The sequence below is a fragment of the Chrysemys picta genome, chromosome 6 (genome assembly GCF_011386835.1).
Source record: "Chrysemys picta bellii isolate R12L10 chromosome 6, ASM1138683v2, whole genome shotgun sequence".
NCBI classification, from domain to species: Eukaryota; Metazoa; Chordata; order Testudines; family Emydidae; genus Chrysemys; species Chrysemys picta.
Window position 1 is genome coordinate 74,301,936 of NC_088796.1, and position 27,747 is coordinate 74,329,682.

General features: G+C 41.3%; 2 protein-coding genes and 1 long non-coding RNA gene across 10 annotated transcripts in view; 2 read left to right on the plus strand and 1 right to left on the minus strand.

Moving 5' to 3' along the window:
• DMXL1 (Dmx like 1) overlaps nt 1-1,696 on the plus strand; it is a 142,252-nt gene extending 140,556 nt beyond the window's left edge. For all 7 annotated transcript variants that reach the window (XM_005300153.4, XM_005300154.4, XM_005300155.4 and 4 more), the window contains one exon: nt 215-1,696. In XM_005300153.4, coding sequence (XP_005300210.1) covers nt 215-439 — 225 coding nt within the window. In that variant the 3' untranslated portion in view covers nt 440-1,696. The remainder of the gene's footprint in view (nt 1-214) is intronic.
• Nucleotides 231-11,679, minus strand: LOC112059303 (uncharacterized). 2 transcript variants are annotated; one of them, XR_010588840.1, is made up of 4 exons: nt 11,475-11,679; nt 10,401-10,460; nt 10,036-10,130; nt 231-350 (listed from the first exon to the last, which is right to left on the minus strand). It is a non-coding gene; the product is annotated as an uncharacterized LOC112059303 (long non-coding RNA). The 2 variants fall into 2 exon arrangements; XR_010588841.1 differs by having other exon boundaries at nt 10,401-10,465; nt 11,475-11,614.
• Nucleotides 11,680-11,815: 136 nt separating this feature from the next.
• The window catches only part of TNFAIP8 (TNF alpha induced protein 8), an 82,135-nt gene continuing 66,203 nt past the window's right edge, over nt 11,816-27,747 (plus strand). Inside the window, exon 1 of the mRNA XM_005300160.4 lies at nt 11,816-11,959. Within this exon, the coding sequence (XP_005300217.1) occupies nt 11,959 (1 nt within the window). The 5' untranslated portion in view covers nt 11,816-11,958. The remainder of the gene's footprint in view (nt 11,960-27,747) is intronic.

The window sequence follows — 27,747 nt, forward strand, 5'->3', positions numbered from 1 at the left end:
TTGTACTTCCTGACTTCAATGTTTATCTGTGCAACCTTGATGTTACCTTAATGGCATTTTTATAGTTCAATATTTTTATGAGAATATTAGTGATTGAAAATGAAGACCAAGTATGAAACATCTGATCAAGCTAGGTGGTCCTGAGTTTTCATTAATGATTTTCAGTGAGTTGAGAGCATAAACATTACTGGTTATTTATTTTAAAAATTTTCAGATATGGAGTTTATCTACCTTTAATCTTCTTCACACTTTCATCAATGAGCATGCTCGACAGTCAATCTTCAGAAACATTGGGACAGGAGTCATGCAGATTGAGACAGGACCAGCAAATCACATATTCTCCTGTGGAGCTGATGGAACAGTAAAAATGAGAATCTTGCCTGATCAATTTAGCCCAGTAAATGAAGTATTGAAAAATGAAGTGAAATTTATGCTCTGATATTTTTGTCAATACTGTGTGTAAGTTTTCTGATATTTTTCATGGAAATGCCAACAAATGTCATGTACCAATGATAGTTTTACAATTGGTGCCACAAAGATTTTTGCTTTTCTGTGTTCATATTTATTTCCTGGAGCTTAAATCCATGATGCCTTAAAGATTAACAAGGTCCTTCAGATTTGGATTATATTGCCTAATGTAGGAATCATAGCTGAAGCTGTAAAATATATATTATATATATTTATAATGTATACACACAGAATATGTTGCTGAAATGTCCCGTTTTCCCCCCGTCCCCTTTTTGTGGTAACCTCTCCTCTGTTCAGAGCATGGACTTTTCTCACACTGAACACCTGGCCTTCTCCTAAGCCAGGTCCAGATGGAAACCTTATATCACGATAACCCTTTACTCTGACAACCACAATTGTCACCCTACAAACTTTTACTCTTTGGCAGCCATGAATAAGAGTTTGCCCCTCTGTCTAGAAAATAAGCAAATCTCTGCCTCTGAAGCAGGTGCTTACACCACAGAGGGAACTGGCCCATGGGACACTGATATGATGAACCACCACCCTCCCATTTGTGGAATCCAAGCTGGTTACCTCTGCAACTCACCTGAGCCCTTTTTCTCTCACCTAGGGTATAAGAAACTGAAGGATATTCCATAACTTGGGTTTTCTATGCTATAGCTTGAAACATTGTAAGCAGAATGGCACTTACCTTTAAAAAAGCCTATATTTTTAATCCTGAACTCCCTCTTTTCAAAATATGCAAATACATGGATATCTTCCTAATAAAACTGTGTAAAGATAATGTGTGAAGCTTTAATCTTGACAAGACAAAACTACAGACAGGTGTTGTATAGGATAAGGAATTAGAATTTATCTTTAGATAAAGGGTATTTATTTAAGTAACTGTAAAGAGAGGAAGCAACTCAAATATTTTACATTTTTTCCAGCGAGACTTTTTGTATTTAGCCAAAAGATGCTGAATTTGTTTCCAATACTTGTGTCTATCTTTCTAAGCACCTTTAAAAAGAAAACAAGCAAATAAAAATACAAGAGTGAAGTACTTTATGACCTTAGTTGTATAAAATATATTGTAGAGTTGCAAATTATATAAAAAAATCAAAGAAAAATGTATTGAAGGTGTTTGGAGCTTTTTCTTTTTTGCCAAAATGTAAACAGCATAACCTAAATACCTGACCAAAATATTAAAAATGCACAAAGCCTTTGAATCTTTTTTAACAAGCTAAAACTGTTTCTGAAATTATTTTACGTTACTTTTCCTGGCCTATTTCAAAAATGTAGAAAGCTTGATTTATAATTAGGCTAGATACGAGGCTGATTAGTTACTCAAATGAAAATGGTATACTGTTTTGTTAAAAGATAAATAGTAAAATACAGCAACAATATTTCATGTAAAATAAACTTGTTCAACTGAGGGGATAAACAAAGCATAGAAATGAAGGGCTTGTAAAATAAACATTGTAATATTCTCAGGATACTTTTAAGAGTAGAATTGTTTTAAAAGATTTTGTAAATTGTATTATAGTTTTAAATGTATGTTTAGCAAATTGCCATGTGGACATTAAGATGGTTTTTATGCACATAACCTGCACTTACAAATTGTGCAATACAGTGATAATTTTTTTTTTTTTTTGCGCTATGGAAAAACCTGTGGCAGCATTTCAAAGAATTGCTACAGCTGTTTAATATGAGGAAGAATAATTAAAGTTTCACTAACATTTTGTTCATGGATTGACACTGAGTTTACAGTACAGTGACAGAACAGAGAAGTGGCTGACTTAAAATGGCACCATCTTACTCTGTAGATCTGTGTGCATTATTGTATCTGCTTAGTGACCAATATATTGGTAATACTTATTCCTGTTAGAATCACAAAGCCCACATAGCTATCAGTGGCTCATCCATTAACACAATTAAAACCCGATCTTGTAAATGCTTAGTCATGTGAATAATTTTACATCCTCATTGAATTAACTGAGATTACTCATCTGTGCATAATTAAGTATTTCCACCATTCGGGTCTAAATTTCATTTGCAGAACTTTAGTTAATTGCAAACCAGGAAAATGTAATTTAACTTTTCAGATTCCCAGCTTAGTTTAGTGCATTGGCAATTTGGGAAAGCCATCCTTTCACTTGTAAACTGAGCAGATTTGATATGGAAGTCATTCAGATGTTGAACTTCACTGTCACTTTAGTCATCTTTCTGAGCAGAACTGCACTTTTTCCCCTTCAGTTTACTTGGCAAACCTATGTGCTTATACTGGAAAAGCAATGTTTGGGAACAAATAAGTCTTTTCATTGAAGTTTATAATTATCATAAGCTAAAAAATTAAATTATGTAAAAACATGATGTATTTACCACAGATGCATAATCTTTAAAATAAATGATCATGCAGAGACTCAACCTTTTAGAATGGCATTGTTGCTGCTACTTTTTATAAATCATACATTTCTACTCATGTATGTTTCTTGATAACTGACAATTTCAATAAGTAATTTTTGTGTGTGTGTTAGTAACAATCAAAGTGAGTTGTCTTTTGTTGTATTTGTGCCTTTTAAAAGGGACACTGTCAACTTTAACTCGATTTTTCATATTGACTAGATTTTTAAGCAGTTTTGGCTTCTACTTTTGGCTGAGAGAGAGACACACACACACTAGCTATTTTTTGTCCTTTTACAATCACTTTTTTCAATTTTTCTCTTGTGGCTTTGTAAGGAACCTAATCAACAGGAAACTGACTAGTGTTAGTCTAATTGTACACAAAGCACCACATGCACAAATGAAGCAAAAAAGTCATGTTTCTGTATTTAGTTAATATAGGTGTCATTTTAAAGTTAGTCAATTTTAAGTCAGAAATGTGGGATCAATTTTTTAAACTTAGGGTGTGAATTGAAGTACTTAACGGGATCACATCCTCGTTTTGCTAGCCAAGCCAGTTCTCAGTTTCATGATCCACAGTAGTTTTGCAATATTGCCTTTCTAATTGATTTGGAAGCCAAAACCCACTTGATTATCTACCCACAGCCTGAGATGGTGGTCACATGTAAAATAGAAAACCATTAGCAGCTAGCTGAAGCTGCATACCTATAGAGCAAAAGATGCTGTCTGAAGGACATTTGTATTTATTATACATTAACGTGGCATGCAAGAGATTTTCTTGTTCTGCATTTTAGGAAGCTCAGTTGCTAATTATAGGAAATGAATACTTAGAACAATATTCAGCAAATATTGTGGTGTGGGGCCCTTGAATTTTAAATGTTATGTACCACCTTCATCTTATTCTAAGTATAAAGGAAATTCCAAATTATACTGTACCTAGCAATCCTTATAAAAAGAGGGTGACAGTGTTCAAAGGGCACAGGGTCAAACCTGGAGCATGGTCAAAGGGTAGGAGACTAAGTATTTTATTTTTACTAGAAAGAGCCAGGCCATTGCTAAATCACAGGTTCAGCACATTGAATAAATAACTTTCTAAAACATAAACACATCATGTAATTTTCTTCCTCCCTTTCTTCTTCTTGCTCTAATATCCATTTTTGTTTGTAACTTGGTACTGATTTTCTTTTGCTCATATTAACTTATAAAAATAGCTGGGTTTTTTTTATAATTTTTGTTCTCCTTGTACATTGTGACAATGCGTCTCACCATCTGTCCATATTCTGTATATCTGCCTTTTTTTCCTCTCCCACCTTTTCACACACTTGGTCTATTACTGCACTGATTTCTTTCTACTATCCATTTTCCTCCTCCTCCTCCACCATCATGCCTTTCAACCTGCAACAGTCCAAATGTAGAACATCAGAAAATTCTCAAAATGACATAACATTGATGTAGGAGACTTCAAATGATCTGAGATTCATTCCTGTAGTGTAAATAACTTTATATAATTCACTTCTGAAGTAATTAGCCAATAAATGGAGATACCAAGTTTGTAGGCAGTGCAGATAACTTTACAGCAGTGATTCTCAAACTTTTGTACTGTTGACCCCTTTCACATAGCAAGCCTGAGTGTTGACCCCCTTATAAATTAAAAACACTTTATATATTTAACACCATTATAAATGCTGGAGGCAAAGCGGGGTTTGGGGTGGAGACTGACAGCTCGGGATGCCCCCCATAATAACCTGGTAACCCCCGTTTGAGAACCCCTGCTTTACAGCAACTTCCTTCCCTCCAAAATTAAGTACACTTGAGGTATGCTCAACCTCTCAGCAATAGATTCCACTTCTATAAACATTTTATTTGTAGAACAGTTTGAGAACCATGACCGACAGACAATATAGAAGCACAGAATAAATTGTTCCTCCTATTCCACATGTGTGGGGGCAAGCATGGATTCCCAAAATTAATTCTCAACTTTGCTACCCTTTGTTCTGCTCCCTGCTGATTATCTGCTAGCATATGCATTCCGAATCAAAAAAATCTTCCACTTCATTCTGTTGTGAAATCTAACATGTCATACCAATGTTACCTCCAGCTCACTGGACCAGCAGGGAGAAAAGGCATGAGGCACCATCTCTGCACAATGCTGACATGAGCTGGAGGAACATGTGTGTGGGATTGGGTGGGTGGGGTAGGCCAGAGGATAAATCAAAGACCCATTGAGACCAGCCCCTGGAAGTTCGAAGGTTGAAAGGGAGCACGAGAACAAAGAAAAATAAAGGGGAAAAAACACAAGAAACTAGAATATGCTAAGTTCAAAGCAGCCTCCAAGGAGCAGCACCACCAGAGGCAACAAGGTAAGAGGTTTCCATGATCAGGCATCAAACCTAAGTTGTGTTGGGGAAAGCAACAAATCCTGATCACTAACCACATCACTATGGCTGATTGGGGTTAATAAAATGCTATGATTGCTTATGAACTCATCTGTGCAGATAGTTGGCTGATTGTGGGGTCAAGTGCAGGTAAGGCCTCCTGGTAGAGTCAGGCTTCCAATGGGCAATCCTAGTGAGCCCTCTGTAGGCTTCCTGGTGCTTGGGAGAGTTCCACTGGTACAAATCTGCAATTCAAACACAGCTCCTGGCACTGCGTGCTGACGAGTTTTCCTGGCTTTTGATTAGAATCATAGAATCATAGAATATCCGAGTTGGAAGGGACCTCAAGAGGTCATCTAGTCCAACCCCCTGCTCAAAGCAGGACCAATTCCCAGCTAAATCAACCCAGCCAGGGCTTTGTCAAGCCGGGCCTTAAAAACCTCCAAGGAAGGAGACTCCACCACTTCCCTAGGTAACGCATTCCAGTGTTTCACCACCCTCCTAGTGAAATAGTTTTTCCTGATATCCAACCTGGACCTCCCCCACTGCAACTTGAGACCATTGCTCCTTGTTCTGTCATCTGCCACCACTGAGAACAGCCGAGCTCCATCCTCTTTGGAACCCCCCTTCAGGTAGTTGAAGGCTGCTATCAAATCCCCCCTCGTTCTTCTCTTCTGGAGACTAAACAATCCCAGTTCCCTCAGCCTCTCCTCATAAGTCATGTGCTCCAGACCCCTAATCATTTTTGTTGCCCTCCGATGGACTCTTTCCAATTTTTCCACATCCTTCTTGTAGTGTGGGGCCCAAAACTGGACACAGTATTCCAGATGAGGCCTCACCAATGTCGAATAAAGGGGAACGATCACGTTCCTCGATCTGCTGGCAATGCCCCTACTTATACAGCCCAAAATGCCGTTAGCCTTCTTGGCAACAAGAGCACACTGTTGACTCATATCCAGCCTCTCGTCCACTGTGACCCCTAGGTCCTTTTCTGCAGAACTGCTACCTAGCCATTTGGTCCCTAGTCTGTAGCAGTGCATGGGATTCTTCCGTCCTAAGTGCAGGACTCTGCACTTCTCCTTGTTGAACCTCATCAGGTTTTTTTCGGCCCAATCCTCTAATTTGTCTAGGTCCCTCTGTATCCGATCCCTACCCTCTAGCGTATCTACCACGCCTCCTAGTTTAGTGTCATCTGCAAACTTGCTGAGAGTGCAGTCCACACCATCCTCCAGATCATTAATAAAGATATGAAACAAAACCGGCCCCAGGACCGACCCTTGGGGCACTCCGCTTGAAACCAGCTGCCAACTAGACATGGAGCTATTGATCACTACCCGTTGAGCCTGACGATCTAGCCAGCTTTCTATCCACCTTACAGTCCATTCATCCAGCCCATACTTCTTTAACTTGGCGGCAAGAATACTGTGGGAGACCGTATCAAAAGCTGTGCTAAAGTCAAGGAATAACACATCCACTGCTTTCCCCTCATCCACAGAGCCAGTTATCTCATCATAGAAGGCAATTAGGTTAGTCAGGCACGACTTCCCCTTCGTGAATCCATGCTGACTGTTCCTGATCACTTTCCTCTCCTCTAAATGTTTCATAATTGATTCCTTGAGGACCTGCTCCATGATTTTTCCAGGGACTGAGGTGAGGCTGACTGGCCTGTAGTTCCCCGGATCCTCCTTCTTCCCTTTTTTAAAGATGGGCACTACATTAGTCTTTTTCCAGTCATCCGGGACCTCCCCCGATCGCCATGCGTTTTCAAAAATAATGGCTAATGGCTCTGCAATCTCACCCGCCAACTCCTTTAGCACCCTCGGATGCAGCGCATCCGGCCCCATGGACTTGTGCACGTCCAGTTTTTCTAAATAGTCCCGAACCACTTCTTTCTCCACAGAGGGTTGGTCACCTTCTCCCCATGCTGTACTGCCCAGTGCAGCAATCTGGGAGCTGACCTTGTGCGTGAAGACAGAGGCAAAAAAAATCATTGAGTATATTAGCTTTTTCCACATCCTCAGTCACTAGGTTGCCTCCCTCATTCAGTAAGGGGCCCACACTTTCCTTGATTTTCTTCTTGTTGCTAACATACCTGAAAAAACCCTTCTTGTTACTCTTAACATCTCTTGCTAACTGCAACTCCAAGTGTGATTTGGCCTTCCTGATTTCACTCCTGCACGCCTGAGCAATATTTTTATACTCCTCCCTGGTCATTTGTCCAATCTTCCACTTCTTGTAAGCTTCTTTTTTGCGTTTAAGATCAGCAAGGATTTCACTGTTTAGCCAAGTTGGTCGCCTGCCATATTTACTATTCTTTCTACACATCGGGATGGTTTGTTCCTGCAACCTCAATAAGGATTCTTTAAAATACAGCCAGCTCTCCTGGACCCCTTTGCCCTTCATGTTATTCTTCCAGGGGATCCTGCCCATCTGTTCCCTGAGGGAGTCAAAGTCTGCTTTTCTGAAGTCCAGGGTCCGTATTCTGCTGCTCTCCTTTCTTCCTTGTGGCAGGATCCTGAACTCGATCATCTCATGGTCATTGCCTCCCAGGTTCCCATCCACTTTTGCTTCCCCTACTAGTTCTTCCCTGTTTGTGAGTAGCAGGTCAAGAAAAGCTTCGCCCCTAGTTGGTTCCTCCTGGAAGCAGAGCCACATACCCAGTTCTGAGCCAGTCAGGAGGCAGAGTGCCCTGAGCTGGAGTTCTAGGCCAATGGAAGTAAAATTGGGGCACAGGGAGGAAGCAGATGTGTCCAACGGGGATATATATATATATATTTTTTTTAATTAGTGCAGCTAGTTCTGTGGAAGAGCATTCCTGCTGTTGCTTTCTGGCTGCTCTAGGTGCTCCATTCTTGGCTTTTGAGCCGTGGATGGGAATATTTGCTCTAGCCTCATGGTCTACCACTTACCCTCCAGAGGTGGACTATTAAGGCTCTCCTCTACCTTCAGGTGCCAACTATTAAGCCAGCCATGTTGCAGCAAAACATGGGATGAAAACGGTCTTGCCAAGGCATGACTTGCACAACCAACCCATTATTATTAGACTCCTGGAAAGCCTTAAACTGCAGTTTCGGGAGTACTACAATGAAAAGGATGGGGAAACAGAGGCATGGATTAGAAATCCCTTTAATGCAGAAATGACTGCAAGTGCTGTTCTGTCACTTACAGTGAAAGAAACATTAATGGACCTTTCCTGAGATGAGACATTGATGCTGAGATTTTCTAAGCAATCTATTGCTAACTTCTGGATTTCTGTGCGAGGAGACTATCCAGACCTGTCATCTGCGGCTTTGAAAGCACTCATGCCATTTTCATCCACCTAGCTGTGTGAAGCTGGCTTTTCAGTGCTGACTTGACTGAAAAACAAATACAGGTTCCATCTCACTGTTGAAGATGACCTCTATATTTACCTCAGCCACACACCCCTACTTCAAGGATTTGTGTTCATCAATACAAGCTCACCCCTCCCACTAGGTGCATATTTATTTTTATTTTTTACTGTTGGATAGAAAGATTGCCTTGCTATTATATTGTGAATTAAACTATTTCATGGCTACTTTTTGTAGATACAGCTTTGTAATGCATATTTTATTTAAAATACTAACTATTCTGAGTAACACAGGGCACTGGGGTAATGTAGTAGTTTTTCTTGTCAGAATGAAGATGCAGTGCAATAAAATTTGAGAACTGCTGGCCTAGACTAGCAGGGAGAAACCATGCGCTTCACTACGGCAGCTGCTCATACACCTGGGCCCTCATTAAGCGAAATGCAGTAGTGGAAAGCCTATACTCCAGCAACTATAGGGGAGGGGTGACAAAATGTGCAAGGGACATAGCAAAAGACTCACTATGCCATCTCTGAGGCTCAAACTCAGGATCTTCAAATTATGAAACTGACTGCCAACTGCACTAAGGAGGCTCTGCTGGAAGTCACTAGGTACTGCCTACCATCTTGAGGGTCACTGGCACCTGACAGCACAGCAAAATTCAGCTACAGGGCAAAACACAAGGACAGCTTGTGTCATTACTGTCCTGTATGCAGATACATCCCTCCTGGCTACCCTGCAGCTGGCCACTCCCCACTATGCTTGCTGCACATAACCAATCCTACCATCCCTGAGGAGGAGGGACAATGTGAAAGCCTTCCATGACTGAGAATCAAATCCAGTCCATGGCAATGAGAGCACCAAATTCTGACCAGGGATAAGGGGAAAGAAACTCCCTGTCTGCACAATGCTGACACAAGCTGGAGTACCATGTAAGTGAGATGACAAGACAGGGACTGGCCATAGGACAGGTCAGAAGCCCATCAAGACCAGGCCCTGGAGGTTGGAGTTTGAAAGAGGGTGCAAGGAATGTGGAACAAAAGAAGAAGAAAAAAGAGACACCTGAAAGGGAAAAACAAGAGGTTGTGGAAGCTCCTTCACTGGAAGTTTTCTGTCGTGGATAGTTTAGGCCCAACAAATTCTGCATCTTGGCAGGGGGTTAGACTAGATGTGATCCCATCTAACCCCATGGTTCTATGATAAGACACTAGAACTTGTTGCATTCAAAACACCTTTCTGAGGATGAAAGCAGCCTCCAAAGATCAGTCTTGGCAAAAGCATCAAAGCAGGACCCTTGACCATGAACTGAGCCCATAGCCGTGGTGGTTAGAGCACCAAATGCTCACCACTTGACCATCAGGGAAGAACCATGGGCTTTGCTTGGGCAACTGCTCATACGTGAGGCAAAACGCAGTAGGGGAAAGGCTGCACTGCAGCAACCACAGAGGATGGGAAACCTGAAGGAGAAAGGGCGAAAGACTCACCTTGCCTTCTCTGAGCATGGAACTAAGAAGATTCTGTCAGAAAGCGCCAGGCATTGCCACCTCCAGGTCACTGGTACCTGAGAGCTTCAGTTCAGCTTCAAGACAAAATAAAAGAACATCTTGCAGGGAGGATTTGATTTAAATCACTAGTCAGGAAGACTCAATTTAATCATGGATTTCTACATAAAAGTGCATTCTTGTTGGTTGTTATAACCTTAATACGTATTCTTCACAACGCAGAGATAGATGTAAGTTTCATTTTTATAAGGTACATACTATACATTTTTAAAGTGATTTATTTTGAAAACTTTTCAGATTACTTATATAGCTATATCAGAAAAAGAATGATTGGTTATTTCATTTACCAAAGGTAATTGAAGCCCTTCCTTTCCACCTCGCTACAGTCCAGCACGCATGCTCCTGCCCTTAACTCAAAAACAAGGGAAAATCATAGAGATTCTTGGACAAAGTTAATGCCTCCCACCCTTGTGCGACCTCACGGGTCCCTCTGTTTCATTTCCCACCCCGTGTTCAGAGATGTGTGGTGGTGTCTCCCACATGATCACCTCCGCTCCCAGGCCTTCCTGGCAGCAATTGCGGAGCACTGTGCAGGGCCGATGCAATCCATTAGGCGACCTAAGTGGTTGCCTAGGGCGCGAGCATTTGGGGGGGCAGCATTTCGGGTCCTTCGGCGGTGACCGCGGCTGCCGGATCTTCGGCTGCCCCAGTCGTCGTCGGCATTTAGGCAGGGGGCGTGGGGAGGGCCGCCTGCAGCAAGTAAGGGGGGGCGGCACGCATGGGAACTCCCCGCCCCAGCTCACCTCTCCTCTGCCTTCTCCCCTGAGCACGCGGCCCTGCTCTGCTTCCCTCCCTCCCAGGCTTGCGGCACCAAACAGCTGATTGGCTGGATTGGGGGGGGATAGTTCAGTGGTTTGAGCATTGGCCTGCTAAACCCAGGGTTGTGAGTTCAATCCTTGAGGGGGCCACTTTGGGATCTGGGGCAAAATCAGTACTTGGTCCTGCTAGTGAAGGCAGGGGGCTGTACTCCATGACCTTTCAAGGTCCCTTCCAGTTCTAGGAGATAGGATAGGATATCTCCAAGTGGCATGCTCGGGCAGGAGGAGGAGCAGAGGTGAGCTGTGGCGGGGAGCTGCTGCAGGGGTGGTGCCTCAGGGCGGTGAGGGGGGACTGTTGTAGGGGGGTGCACCTCAGGCGGAAGGGGGGGTGGGGAGCTGCCACGGGGGAGGTCGGGGAGCTGCCAAAGGGCGGGGGGGGGAAGAGGGCGCGCAAGGTGGAAGTTTTGCCTAGGGTGCGAAACACCCTTGCACCCGCCCTGGTGCTGTGACAGCCCGTGGGGGCGAGAACACCGGGACTCCGGTCCGGGCTGGCTGGAGCTGGCCCCGGTCCGCACCCAGAGCCTCAGTGCCTGACTGCTTCACCTCGCTTGTTCCGGCCAACATCCCCGCTGGCTCCTGCGGTGGGGCGCGGCCCCCGGGACCCTCCCAGGCCGCCTAATGGGTGCGACCCCGGACCCGCCACTGAAATACGGCGGGTCCTGAGATCGCTCTGCCCGGGCCGATCTCCGCCAGTCCCAGCCGGCCCGGGCTGCCGCTAGCGCCGCCAAGCCTGGAACGAAAAGGCCCCGCCCCCGGGCAGAAGCGCCCGCCCTCACCTGGTCCGGCCGGACACTGACACGGCCCCGCCCCCTCGCTGCTAAGCCCCCCCCCCCCCCCCCCCCGGCTCTGGCCCCGCCCATACCGCTTTGCGTGAGGACCGGGGCGGTTGAGGGAGTTTCCCCCAGGTCTTGGCAGCTACAGATCCCAGCCGGGACTCGACTCGCCTCGCCTCGACTCGCCGCACGCGCTGCACAGGGACCTGCCGCCTCCGCGGGGTTCGGTGCTGCTGCGCCCTGCCCCCGCACACAGTAAGTGGTGCGCCCGGCCGGCCTGGGTACCGGCTGCTCCATTAACGCCGCCAGTGCCGGGAGGAGGCTGCGGGGACAGGGCACTGGCTGCTCCAGTCTCGCTGTCCGGGCGAGTCACCGCGTCCCTCTGCCCCTTCCTCTGCAGTGCCGAGGGGTTCGCAGCCTTGCCCCGCGGCCGGGCGTGTGCGGGACACGCGGCGAGCTGCCCCGGCGGCGCTGGCTCTGCCCGCATAGATCCGTGTGTGTATTCAGAGCAGCCCGACCCGGCATACAGCCGCTCTCCGGGTGATTTCGCCTTTTCTGTCCTGCCTGGGTTGGGTCCTTTGCTCGTTTGTCTAAAATATAGTGAAGAGTCTTGGGGCAGTTTATTGCACACGCTGTGCACAGTTCCCTCCCCAGGAAATTGAACTGTTTTAACTTGATAGGCATCTGATTATTTGCAGATAAGCAAACGCAGCAGTCAAGTCTTGCTCTTCTAGATCTTGCTTCAGTAACCTAGATAATCATGCGAGTCAGTCTGTTAAAGTCAGTGGGGCCCTACAACCTGTGGCTTCTTTTCCTTCCTCTGGGGGGATCCCTTGGGAGTCTGTCCCCCTCTATTTGTTGGCTCTTCATCATGCTGGTTACTGTACACCGAATTGACTGTCACTGGAATTAGCTCAGACTTTAGAATCATGTGAAGGGAGAAGTTAGGGTCTGAGGGAGAAACCCCCTTAAAGACCAAATATTGTAGTAACCAGCCAACTTGGCATAAAAATTATGCACAGGATGTAAGAGCTAAACATGCATGTATGTTTCCCATATTTGAACATAAATGTGCTTTGAGGGAAAACAGTTTTTCAAACAAGTTGCCCCACTAATTGCTAGCAACAGGTGGCAGAATATGTATGTAGAATGATTTAAAGTTACTAACAGAGAAGAACTCTGAAAAGAGAGCTAATTTCATGCCCAGTCTGAACTGGACTAACATTAGAGATATCCATGTGTCCCTAGGGAGCAATGATGGTTCAAAATAAATTGTTGCTATTATTTTGACATGTTTATACCTGGAAACACTTGGTTGTTTTCTTAACTATAAAAATATTTCCTTACTGAGGTGCCAACATGAAGTAAATAAGTGGTGGTATTGTTTAGGATCTGAAAATTTTCACTTGTAGCAGCTTTGGTGAAATTAGAAAAATCTAGAGCAAAACACAATTACCAGTTGTGGTGTTCAGCATATACAAGTTGTGGGTATTTTAATTGTTTTAAAGCTATAAAATCTTGCTTATTGAAGTTTATAAAAACGGTTTAAAGCTTACTTTAAATTTAATGGTTTTAGCTTGGGAGGATTTTTTATTTATTTATTTTTTAATTATTTATTATTATTGTTTCGGGATAAAACTTTAAATGTTATAAATAAATTTGCAATGAAAAGTAATTAAATTGCCTACCTTTTTTCCTCACCTTCCTCCCCTCTAAAGAAAAAAAATTGTTTTGTCTGGCAAAAGAACACCTAATATACCGATTAACATATGTAACTTGCTTTTTTCGTAGATTTTTAAGGCCAGAAGGGACCATTCTGATTAGGTTGACCTCCTGCTTTCCCACCCCCCCCGAAAAACCAAACAAACCTATATCCAGCCCATAACTTCTCCTTGAGTTATCATGTATCTGTCTTTGAAAGTAACACTACCTGGGAGATGAGGTAGAAACAGCTATTTATAAAATATATAGAGTATAATTGACTTACTGTGAGTTAAAAAGAGCACTTCGGAATTCAGTGCAAGGAGCTTTTTCTATTTGGAAACTTAGACCTTTATCTAGACAGTTGCTAAAGGCATTTGCATGATCAGATTTTTCACTGTGAAAGTTTACATAAATTCCAACAGCCTGTGTGTATATGATGGAAATTATATACAAGCATACAAATAGTCAAAAAAAAAAAAAACCCCTATGTGGTATTTCAGTGTGTATAAAAATGTTGCTTTACCTAATGTTGCATGACATTCTGCAATACTATACTTAACAGCCTACAGAAACTGCATACAAATTGTTTGCTCAGTGGAAAAAAAAAACTGACTCGTCTGCTATATAGAAAGAAAAATGTCCATTAGCTGGCTGTTGTGTTCATTGGTTGGATTAACTATTAAAGAATCATTTATCTGTTGTCAGCTTTAAATAGGAAATTCCATTTGAAAGACAGTCAAAAGCATAGTGGAGTGCTTACAACTGTTAGAATGGGGGACTAGCTTTTTAGCCTCTAGAGATCTAGACTGAAATCCTGTTTAGGTTTTATGTGAAAAGAACTTTTGTGGTCTCAACCTAATCCCTTGTGGACATCACCAAAACAGCATGACTGACAGTATCTGTTGATGAGGCCCAAGGCACTAGTAGCAAGGGTGTTGCAGGTCAGGTTGAAGTGCATTTCCATGTTAGAAAACTTTCACTAAGCCTACTTGTTTTATGCCTGGGTCTATCCCCTGCTGCTCTTCCCTTACTCTCACAAGCATTAAATCCACCAATGTTTTAGAAAATAAAACATTTTTGATATTTACCATTGTTCGTAGTTTTAACTTTTTTTTTATATTATGCATTCTTGTGAAGAACTTTAACTATTTGTGGTTTAAGTTTCATGTTGATATATTTAACTCTTCCAGTAATTAAGGAAGGGCTCATTAAATCATTTGATGCTAGAGAGACAATATAGTTTTGAGTGACTATGGTTTCAAGTCAGGTGGGACACAGTCTAGTCCTCAGAGCATGGCCTTGAAGTATCTTGTTGCCATGTGTTATGAAAAATGACACTACCAAATGTTGCAGATTTCAAAATTTAACTGTTTATCTTTTAAACAAACAAGCTAACACAACATCATGCATATTATGCGTACGGAGTACTTTTTTGTGTTTAAAACAATGTTTAAAAGTTGTATTGAAGATGAGAAAAACATTCTTGAGATTGTTAACAGGTCAAATGTGTTGCTGGAAAATTGTTCATGCATGTTTAGTTGTAACTCTCCCGTGGAGCCTCCCTCCTCTGTCAAAGTAAGAGGGCCTAAACGGGAGTTGGAGATAAGATCCAAAGAAGCCAGAAAAGGTATTGGCTGTAATATTGGGAGGGAGGGGGATCAGAATTTGTATTTGGAGGAGGAGGTAAGCTCAGAGGATTTGGGAGGTTTGTGAGGGTGAATAAATTGTCCATGCTGGAGCATTTCTTTTTTTTTTTTCAACTCTGAAGTCAAATTTCATGTGAAACTCTGTTCTAGTAAAACTTATCACAGAGATCTAAGCAGAAGCACATACTGCTCAGATTTCAAACAGAAGCCACCTATGGTTTGCACAGATGACAGAAGGCTACACACTCCCCTTCTGTAGTTGACATCAGCTGACTAAACTTGAGCCATAGTGAACATAGTAAGTAAATGTGTCAGTTAGGGGAAAGTTCTTCTTAAGTTTGTACTGCTACACAGTGGGAAATAGTTCTTGTTTCAAATGACCAATGGTTAGAAATGTTAACTTTGTCCAGTGTGTTATCTCAATCTATTAAATTATGTGCCAATCTGAGTGCAGTAAAATGCCAAGGTGCAGAGGCAGGCTTCCTGCCTGTCCTAGCACCGCAGACCGCGCTACGCCCTGGAAGTGCACCCTGGAAGCTGTGCCCAGGGCTGGCTCCTAGGCGGCTCAGGCACTGCCCCCCCCCCCAGCTCCCATTAGCCAATCTGGCCAATGGGCGTGCGGAGCCGGTGCTTGGGGAGGGGGCAGCCTGCAGAGCCCCATGGCCCCTCTGCTTAGAAGCTGGACCTGCTGCTGGCCACTTCCGGGGCACAGCGCAGTGTCGAAAAAGGTAGGCATTAGCCTGCCTTAGCTGGGCAGCACTGCCGACAGGACTTTTAACGTCCCAGTCAGCGGTGTTGACCAGAGAAAAGTGACCCAGTGCCTGACATGCTGCGACCCAGTACTGGGTCGCAACCCACGGTTTGAAAAACACTGTCTTAAATCATCCCCCATGGTCCATTTGTTTACAAATTTTTTTAGAGCTTCATATATTAGTTAGAACTAAAGGGGAATTTCTAGATACATACTTGGCCAAAAAAAATAAACAACTATCTAAAGTTTGGCTTTTTATTCATATTTGGACACCTAAATAATTCGTGTGATTTTTTTTTTTTTTTTTATTTTTTTTTTTTTTATTTTTTTTGCAAGTGTAGACGGACTTTTTTTGCCAATTGTCAAAAAGGCCAATTGTCAACATGCCTAAAGAAGTTGTTAAACCTGTATATATTGCATTCAGGATAAACAAAATTAAGTGCCGTGGGTTCGATGAGTAATAAAGAATGAAAAGAGTTCACACCATAATCTGAGTTGGTTTTAGAATGGAAACCAACAAAAGAGCTTTAAAAAATAAACTTTTTTATATAAACTTCAGTTGTTAGTGAAATTGACGTTAATTTTGTCATTTTAAGTTCCAATATTAATTTCCCAGACGAAAACTATGGAAGCATAGAGTTGGAAGGGACCTCGAGAGGTAATCTAGTCCACTCTCTTGCACTCAAGGCAGGGCTAAGTATTATCTAGACCGTCCCTGACAGGTGTTTGGGGATTTTTAAGAGTAGTTTGGACAATGATGGAGATTCCACAACCTCCCTAAGCAATTTATTCCAGTGCTTAATCTCTCTGACAATTAGGAAGTTTTTCCTAATCTCCAATCTAAACCGCCCTTCCTGCAATTTAAGCCCATTGATTCTTGTCCTGTCCTGAGAGGTTAAGAAGAACAATTTTTCTCCCTCCTCCTTGTAACAACTTTTTATGTACTTGAAAATGTTGTGTCCCCTCTCAGTCTTCTCTTCTCCAGACTAAACGAACCCAATTTTTTCCATCTTCTCTCATAGGTCATGTTTTCTAGACCTTTAATCATTTTTGTTGCTCTTCTCTGGACTTTCTCCAATTTGTCCACATCTTTCCTGAAATGTGGCACCCAGAACTGAACAAAATATTTTCAGTTGAGGTCTGATCAGTGCGGAGTAGAGCAGAAAAATTACTTCTCGTGTCTTGCTTACCATACTCCTCCTAATACATCCCAGAATGATGTTTGCCTTTTTTGCAACAGCGTTACACTGTTGACTCATGTTTAGCTTGTGATCCACTATGACTCCCAGATCCCTTTCCGCCGTACTCCTACCTAGGCAGTCATTTCCCATTTTGTATGTGTGCAACTGATTTGTTCCTTCCTAAGTGGAGTACTTTGCATTTGTCCTTATTGAATTTCATCCTATTTACTTCAGACCATTTCTCCAGTTTGTCCAGACCATTTTGAATTTTAATCCTGTCCTCCAAAGCACTTGCAACCCCTCCCAGCTTGGTATTGTCTGCAAACTTTATAAGTACACTCTCTATGCCTTTATCTAAATCATTGATGAAGATATTGAACCCAAAACTGATCCCTTTGGGACCCCACTTGTTATGCCCTTCCAGCATGACTGTGAACCACTGATAATGACTCTCTGGGAATGATTTTCCAACCAGTTAGGCACCCACTTTGGCACCCACTTTATATGTTAAATTGGAGTTTAGATTTATGATTATGGATCAGTAATTTAGGCAAAATACATTACAGGGATGTTGCCATTATCCCCAGACCACTTGTTTTCTTCAGGATATTCAGTTAAGATCAAATTTAAAAGAAATGCCGACATGTTAAGGTATGGAAAATGCACAATTAAGGCACCCAACCAACCTTCACTCTATCCTATAGTGACACCATACTGTAAGTGTATGTGCCTTCCTCATAATGTTTGTGGTGCCTGATTAGATTAAATTGATTTCTAAAAGGACACCATTTTTTTTTCATTTTTCTTTTCCTTTCTTGAGTCACCTTATCTCTGAATTTCCTGAAGAAAATATCTATTTTTGGGATAATTGCAACTTCATTAATTTCAGAGAGGACATTCAGTATTTTTCATAAATTTAGAGCTGAGCTGAACCTTAACTATGGAACTCTAAGCAAGCCCTGGCATAATTAGTGACAGTTCTCAAAACTCAGTATTGTTTTTGATGGTACTGCAGAACTTGTGTAAACTTTGCCAGCTAGTCCTTGCCTAAGTGCGTTTATATAAATCAATGGGTCTGGATGCAAATAACTGTATAACTGTCCTTCTGCAGGATGTTACGCAATGAGCATCCTGTGTTAGCTACAGATTAGAATTATCTGTACACAATGTATTTAAGAAGACATGCTGATGTGGAAAGAGCCATCAATAGTTTGATTTCTTTAGAATTTAACTGCTTGACAGGAGTGTGTTTATGGGGAAACCACATTACTACTCTGACAAATAGGGGGCCGCACAAGGTAAGAGATATGAACAAGCTTGGAAAAACTCCTAGAATAAGATACATAAATCGCAAATTAGGCAACCCAAAACAAAGTTATAAGATGTGGTTTGATGTGAAATTCATGAATAGAAAGTTTTGTTGCAGCAATCAATGATTCAAAAGCCAAATCAACTTTAATCATTTTTAAAGTTTTCAGCTTGTTACATATTTTTTTAATATTATTTATACAAAATAGATCATTGCTGATAAGCAGCCATATTGCCTTTGTGGTAAACGATAGAAGTTTTGACATTTTACAAATGTGGTGGTACAATGGATTATTCCCCTTGCCTTCTTCCTCTGGGTTAAAATTCTAGTTTAGTTACAAGTGAAAAATGAGTTTGGCGTCAGTCTGGTTTGCTGCCTCCAGTTTGTTCAAATCACAAAACCATAGGAAAAAAATGTTGTCTGGTCAAGGAGAAGTTTAGACAGGCCACTGCAAGTCATTTAAATGTACTATGCAGTGTTGGTCCCAGGATATTAGAGAGACAAGGTTGGTGAGGTAATATCTTTTATTGGACAACTTCTGTTGGTGAGCGAGACAAGCTTATGAGCTTACACAGAGTTCTTCAATTATGTAGGGAAGCTATACTCCCTATGTTTAGCTGAGACAGTATTTCATTTGTCTCTAGCTTTACTAAGCACTAATCTCACTCGCAAACTTCATTAATGTTAGCTATATTACTATAAGATTGGACTATGCATTTACACTCTATGCAGAACGTACTTACATAATTTATGCATTTGTAACGTTTTCTAAAAGCTTAAAAAAAAGAAAAGAAGCAAGTATACATTTAAACTCCAAGGTGATGAGAAAAAACAACCAATGGCAGGGAAACAAAGGTAAGGATAACACTCAACATCTGATTCAGTTAGCACCTGAGGTGCTATCTCTTGAATGAGGCGTTAAACCAAGGTCCCTTCTGCTGTACTTTGGTGGCTATCCAGGTGCTTAAATTTAGGCTATGATCACAGCATCATGGCCAGTATTTCTTCAACTAAGTAAAACAGGCCCTAGATTGAAGGGGGAGCATACAAGCTGATGGGTATATAAAACTAAATTGTATATATGTTATATATAATTATTAAAAAGTAAATGGTGTGTTCTAAGGATAACACTTCACAGTTCAGTGTGAAGATGGTTTGGGTTTTTTCTGTCTATAAACTTAAGAAACTAAATTGTTCTTGCTAAAAAGAAGTGTCAGAGGCAAATGGATCCTACAGTAAATCTCAGTTGAGAATTTTTGTTACCTGGTTGCTAGATGAGATATTGGTAATACATTAAATATTAATTTAAAATTTGGTTTTGAGTGGGTAATTTCAGCCTAGAAAGCATAGAGGGTATGTGTATTCCCTTCCCAGTTCATATGCATCACTCCCAGTAGTCTTTAATGAGCACTAAATTCTCATTAACTGAGAGACTATCGCTTAGTGTATAAACTCTACTCTTTGGCTATGTGACTGTCCTACGTACCCAGTTTAAAATCTCAAGCCTGTACCTAAAATTGTTAGTTTGTTTTTAAAAAAAGGTTGACATCTTCTGAATGCTAGTTAAGAAAAAGATAAAAATACATTTGTGATGTTGTACAAAAAGTACATAGGCATGGTAGCCTCTAATGACTTTTAAAATCCAGCCTTGATTGAGAGTGACGGTTGTTAAGTCTGACGGTGGTTTGATTACATGTGAGATGAGCTGGGCTCAGTCCAGATCTTGTGCAAAACCATCCTTATGTTTAGTACTAATAACCACCCTCACGGGTCTAGCAGTCCTAAAGTTCAGTATTGTGTGTGCTGATTACTTCATTTTGCATGACTGTCATACCAGCACCTTTCACAAGCACTCAACTATGACTATTAAATTTTTTTAATACAGATTGACTAGCAGCTTGGCACAATACATTGAAGGAGTAGGAAATAGACTATATCAATCCTTGGTGCCTTTCAATTTAGGGAAAGAGTAGTCAGTACATTTCTGCAGAGTATTGGAATGTTCACTCTGTCACTCGCAGTTGCTCTAATTTTGTTTTTATTGTAGTTCAACATTACTGTTTATATAGCAAGATCCCTGTGAAATGTTAGGTTCAATATTAGTCCAGAAAATACTGCATTCTGATTAGTCAAAAAACTCTCATACTTCATTTTAAATATTTTCTGCTAAAAAGGTCAAGACTAATAGAGATCTTGATGCTTCATGATACACTATGGTAGAAAAAAGAACAAAGACTTACTAATAGCTGAACAGCATAAAAGATACTCCCAAAAACCCTTACTTCAACTGAAAAGAAAAATTTGAAGAGAGATGACTAGACACTGAAATAGTATCTGCTCCTGTGTTTGACATGATGGTCATGGCATGGCTTTCAACACCAATCTTATTGCTTGCATTATCACTTGAACTTGCTTTTAAGGGAAAAGAATCCAGCAGTAACTCACTTAGCTTTTGCTAAAGTGTGACAACTGCATGAGAAGCACAACTAAATGCTGTGCTCATTCTAAGGAAGTGGTCTTGAATGAGAGGTTCAGGAAACGGAAGAGCAAACTGAACTGCTGATAAACTTTGCGTGCTAAAATTTAAGTGGTTTTTGTTACGGTATTGGGTTTTTTAAAACTGTCGTTGAAAATTTTTAGTACCCAACTTAGATACCATCATTTAGCATCTTCATCTAATATTTGCCGTTGGAGATTCACATTGTGATTTTGTTTAAATATTTGTATAGGACACTTCCTAGGTGGTATTTGTACTCCAAACAATAGCCATATTAAGAAATAGTTTTAGGTCAAACATATCTTGTGTGGGCTTTTTCTTCACTTGCTGAACAGAAAAAAAGTCTTAACAGTGGGCCAGATTATCCTCGCTCAGCCACTGCTGTGAGTGCTTCCTACAGAAAGGAGCAGAGTATGTTCGAGTAAAAGGTGCTAATATATAGGAAAAGACTCATATTCAGGAATGGCATTTAAACATGCTTAATTTTAAATTTGTTTAAGTCTCACTGAAATTTAAAGCTATGGAGATGAATCTAGGAGAGCAATCTTCTCAAAGAGCTTTAATTACAGATGAGTAACTTTCAGATAGAAACCCCCCAAAAACGTATTGTTAGAGTTGTACTAAAGTGGTGTTTGAGTAGTGGAATGTATAAATGATTCAGAAAGAAAATAATTTGCTAGAGAAAAAATTGTTCAAAACATGGAAATAACAACCTTGCTCTAAAATGTGCTGGTGGGGCTTCAACAAACAAAATTTTGCCATAATTCAGTGATAAAGATAAGGCGTATATAGTCATCCTGATTCTCAGTGGGAATGAAATGTTCCTTAGTTAGTGTTTGTTTGAAGTAAATCACATTGGATCGCAAGTTCTTGTTACAAAATGCAGTGTGTCAACCACTTCCAATTTGATGGATAATATTAAATAACCTAAAATATATTGGAAAAATTGCTTAACCATTATATTTACCACCAGGAATGCTTTCATGTGAAAGTAAAATTTAATGATGGGCTGAAAGAGAAACCTGGGAGATGGTAGCCTGAATAAGGTACATGGTAAACAGCATGAGTGAAAGTTTGTATTGAGTTAGTATTGAAGTGCTTGGGTCATTAAATGTCTTACTGATAAAACATTACTTCTGTCTTTCGTTAAATCTAAGACCTGGTGTGCACTTAAAAAAGCTGTCATTCAGGAGTGTGAAAAATCTACACCTTTGAGCTAAGTAGTTAAATTGACCAACCCCTCCACCCTCTACACCTCTTGGGGAGGTGGATTATCTACGCTGATGGGAGACCCTCACCCATCAATAAGGCTATGTTTTAGTCACAGGTATTTTTAGTAAAAGTCATGGACAGGTGATGGGCAATCAACAAAAAGTCATGGCCCTGTGACCTGTCCATGACTTTTACTAAAAATACCTGTGACTAAATCTTACCTGCTGGGAGGGGGACGCTCCTGAGGACTGCTGTTTTTGGGGGGGGGGGAGAAGAGCGCGGGGCCCCGCTGCCGCTGCTGCTGGGGTGGTGGTGGGGGGGCGGGAGGAGAAGCAGCCCCAGGGACCAGCTGCCTGGGACTGCCAGAGCAGTGAATGGTGTGGCTGGCCCTGGGGTTTCCCCAGCTGCTGGGATGGCCCTGGGGTTAGCTGTACCTGCTGCTGCAAAATTCACAGAGGTCACAGAAAGTCACAGAAGCCAGGACCTCCGTGAGTGATTCTCAGCCTTACCCATCAGGATAGGTAATGTCTATTACACTGCAGCAGCACAGCTGCAGTACTTCAAAGAGTGGGCAGGCCCTTGCAGGGAGCCAGGTTTTGTTCTTGTTAAGTCCAGACAGTTCCCAGTTAGGACCAAGTTGAACTCTAGTGACTTCGAGATAAAACTGAATTTTTACACTACTACAGTATTTTAGTAGTTGGCTGTTTGGGATCAAAAACAGAACATTCTACCTTGAAATGTGTTTAGAAAATAACAACCTTATTATTGGAGAGTAAACACTACAATGTTGGGTTTGTAACTTCTTCACTCAGTTACTGTTGCTGTTCAGATTTCAAAATGTGCTATGCGAATCAGTCAGCAGCTAGAGTTATCTGTAAATGTCTCCTACATAACACACAGTTGGGGCCTTATTCCTGTCAGCCATAATCAATTGTAAAATGTTCCTAAAATATGAGTCAACTTTTATTACAGTGCTTAAAATGAGTAGCTGCCACTTGATTTATAGAAAATTGTCCAAGCTTATTTATACATACATAGTTTTTCACATTGTCGACTAAAATGAATTTTTAGATCTGCGTCATGGCTCCTTTAAAAAGCATCACCGTTTGATGTAAACATACCTTTATTAAGGGCTCTGTCCAGTAAGTTGGGGTCAGTTGATGTGGTTTATACCAGTCTTGGATATACTTTGCCTCACTACCCACGTCCTTGGTGAAACAGCTGTAGATCTCAGAATATGCATCTCTAATCACTTCAGCTGGTTTCATAGAAACAAAAGTTGATGTAAAAGAGGTTACCTGTGACAAGCTCTGACTCTGCTGCTGAATACGCTGGCTGGCTATGTAGGGGATATCTCCAAACTTACAAGCAACATGTAAGGGCTTGACTAATTTTTACTGAATAGAATCCTTATATCTGTGCCAGTTTGGAATATTGAGAAATGGCTGCATGTCTTTAATTTACTTCCAGAATTTTTCAGTAACCAACCATGTTTCTCATGGAGTAACATTTAGCTGTGATATGTATATGTGTGAGGTGTATCTGTGTGTTCTCTTGTTTTTCTTTTTTTGCATGAAAATAACAACATTTTCGAAACAAAGGGAGAAAATTTAGTTCACTTTTTCCACATCTTTGGAATATCAGATTTTCCTCCATCTAGAGATGCTTTAGATAAGCATGAAAATTATAATTATATTGAAATAAAATTGTTTTGGTCAGCCATAGTAGAGTTAATATACTGTTACTAACTCATAACTGTACACTTTTGAGTCAAATTTCTGTTCTTTAGCCAACGTGTCTGATTTCCATAAGGATTACAGTTACTGAGAAATTACCTTAGTCTGGAAGTCCTTGAATTCTGATTAGCTACCACTCTCAAGTATTCCATCTATGTCCCCATAAGAAACATGGCTACCACAACTTCAAAACTTCTCCCTCCCCACCTTGTCAATCCACTCAGTTGTATTAAATAAATTTTAGTTAAGAAAGTAATTAATCTTTATGTGGATGAGTGGGTGGGAAGGAAACAACTAAGCTTTCCTAAATGGGCAAGAAGGCACATGGAGGAATTTAAGTACTCTGGGGTTAAGTAGGAAAGGAAGATGAGACGTTTTGGAGACCACGTTTGTGTTCAGACAGGAAGTTCTGAGAGCAGCAACCAGTCAGCATGCGCTTCATTTTTACAGGATCTCATGTGCCATTAGTATCTACAATTAAGTATTATTCTGCATCATACCATCACATTCCTAGATTAACAGTTATGCTACAGCTTAACAAGACTTTTTAAAATAGATCCCACTTAGCATTTACTTATTTAAAATGTGTGTTTAACTAGTCAGATACGGTTATCCATGTTTACTCATTTAAGACAGAGACACAGCTCACTTGTATCAGCTAATGTAGAACAATGTATTTAAAGGCCTTTTTTGAGTATTTGACCAGCATTGGTGGAGAGTCAACTTATGAGACCTATAAAACTGCAACAGAAGGGTCAATAACTATAATATTTCCTGTGGCTACATATATGAGGGAAGTGGAGTGTCAAAATCTCCAGCCTTGACTCATTCACTCAAGCACATATGGTTACACCTACATGATTAAAACTGAGCCTGTGTTCCCAGTGAATGAAGGTTGTCATTACAACAGACTTTGAATGTTAATTTTAAGATGGATAATAAAGGAGAGGGAAATACATTTTAGAGAAATTTAAACACTGCATGAGCAATTCAACAATTACTTATTTCCTTCTGATTACTTGTCCAAAAGTATTATAGAAGTCCAAAGCTCAAAATATATTTGCAACAGTGTACCACCTTCATTTTATCTTTGTTTGCATTAGAAGTGTTTCCCAGTTGCATTATTAAAAATCTTTTTAGGAGCTTTCCCAGGTTAGATCACAGAACTGTAAGTCAGTGTTCTGTCCCATAAGTAGGGCCTTACCAAGTTCACAGCCATGAAAAATGCGTCATGGACTATGAAATCTGATCTCTGCCTGTGAAATCTGGATTTTTGTGTGCTTTTAACTTATAATATACAGATTTCATGACGGAGACCAGCATTTCTCAAATTGGGGGTTCTGATCCAAAAGGGAGTTACGGGGGGCTGCAAGGTTATTTTAGGGGTGTCACAGTATTGCCACCCTTACTTCCACGCTGCTTTCAGAGCTGGGTGGCCGGAGAGTGGTAGCTGTTGGCTGGCACCCAGCTCTGAAGGCAGCAGTGCAGAGAGGTAAGGATGACGGCATAGGCGCCAACTTTTCCCGGTGCCGATGGGTGCTCGGACCCCTCCGGCCCCGCCCCGACTCCATCCCTGCCTGCCCCCATTCCAACCCCTGCCCCAACTCCGCCCCCTCCCTGCCCCTATTGGACTCCTTCTCCAAATCCCCGCCCCACCTCTTCTCCGAGCGCACCACGTTCCCCCGCCTCCCCTTTTCCAGCGCTTGCCGCCGTGAAACAGCTGTTTCGCGGCGGCAAGCACTGGGAGGGAGGGGGAGAAGCGGGAAGAGGTGGAGGTGAGCTGGGGCGGGGGGGGTGGGACGGGGAGTTGCCGGTGGGTGCAGAGCACCCACCAATTTTTCCCCATGGGTGCTCCAGCCCCGGAGCACACATGGAATCAGCGCCTATGGATGACAGTATCATACCATGCTGTCCTTACTTCTGCCTTGCTGCTGGCAGTGGCTCTGCCTTCAAAGCTGGGCTCCTGGCCAACAGCCAGGGCTCTCCATTTGCCCAGCTCTGAAGGCAGCGCCATTGCCAGCAGCAGCGCAGAAGTAAGGTAGCAGTACTGCAACCCACCGTACAATAACCTTGACCACCCCACAACTCCTTTTTGGGTCAGGATCTCCACTTTCAACATCGTGAAATTTCAGATTTAAATAGCTGAAATCATGAAATTTACGATTTTTAAAATCCAAGGACTGTGAAATTGACCAAAATGGACCATGTGTGCTTTTGGTAGGGCCTTTCCCATAAGAGGACATAAATTTGGTGGTGGGAGTATAGCAAAATATCCACTTTCATTGTGAGTAGGCAAACATCATATATAGAGAGACAAGAACTTCTCAGGTTAACTTGGCTCATATTAATTTTCTCATTATTACTGTTCTCTTATCAAATCTCAAAATGAGACTTGAAGTATATGCTAATCTTTAAGAAATTTATAAATAGCATGGTCAACTGTTTTAAAAACAAACAAATCCTTTTGCATTTTCAAAGAGGAATCACTTCAAGTTGCTGTATTGGCATATGTTACCTGGGTTTTGAGAACCCAAAGCAGTGGTGACTTAACTGTTTCCTTCCAGGCAGTGTCACAAAGAAATCAAGGCAACATAGCACTTCTGGTTGAAGAAAAATTGATACAAGTAGGCCTGCTCTTATCTGAACTGCTATTTATTAGATTTAAGCATGCACAGACATAAACAATAGGTTTAGAACATCCCAAATAATTACCTAGAATCTGAGATGGTATTGAATAATTAGCAGCAGGTCATGGCAATTTCAGTTTAAAAAAAAATTAAAAAGGAGATCCTATAAGACTTGCAGAATTGGCTTTTTAGTGCTTGTCTTTGAGGCTGCTTAACCAGTCTTGTGTGTTCCTAACAGTGCATTAAATAGCCCCTCTGACTCCTACTGAGTTTGGTGACCCTTTTGTGTTTGAGAACAGTGTCTTAAAAAGCAGACTTTTCTAATGTAATGAAAACAGAAATTTTCACAACGAATCACAGGACACTGTCTAGTCGAGTATCTGCTCTTTGACAGTAACAGGTGTCAGCAACGGATGCAGCAGAGCTGGTGCTGAAAATGATTTAACCAGGACAAATGTGTTTAGATCTATTTTAGAAAGAGTGGTGGCAAAAGTGTACTTTGAGCAAGTCTAAAGCAAGCTGAAAATGGCTGCTGGAACCAGAGGGCAGTCTACACTAAGGCTCTTAACATTGTAATATGTGGTTATGTTCGTTTTGTGTAACAGAGTTCAAGAGCTCTTCAGTGTCTTAATTCTTAAGTCAAACTTTCTTCCATTGTATCAAAATAAACTTGCAATACATAGCAGAAATTATCACAGTCTCTTAAAATGTAGTGTTAGAGAAGTAGATAAATTATTGGTTGAGGATAAAAATTATTTAATATAGTCTTGGTGCATAGCATCCACACTTTTTTTCTTTGAGGGCTCCAAATGTACTGCATATTAAGCTAAATATTTGGACCCACAGAAACCCTTCCTTGTAGTAGTTTTTCTGTTTCAATATTTGCTTTAGAAGCTTATAAACACAGGTTTAATGGGAACTGTTCTAAGTTAGTGTTTTCTTTCCTCAGCCCCATCCTCTTGTGATGTAGTAATTTTTACTAACTAAGCATCAGATCTAGATCTGTTTAACTGGTGTCAGTCTAAAGTGTTGTTCTTTTCCACTGACAAGGATTAACTACAATCAGATAGCAGTGTTAAAAACATCAGTCTCGCTACACTGAATAGAATACACAGGGAACCCAAACAACCTTGACTCTGCCCTGCAATAACACTATGCAATAGCCATATTATTTTTAGTGTTTTATGGCTCTAGGTTAGATTAAACTGATTTTTAGAGACACATGAGATTCTCCCCCTCCCCTCCACTGTGTCCCTATGGGCTGCGATAAAACTGTTTTGGTGCCCAAACTCTGCATTTCCATACCTTTAATGTGTTTGGATTTCTTTTAAATTTAAAATCTTTACTCTGAATTTCCCAAGGAAAATGATTGGTTTTGGA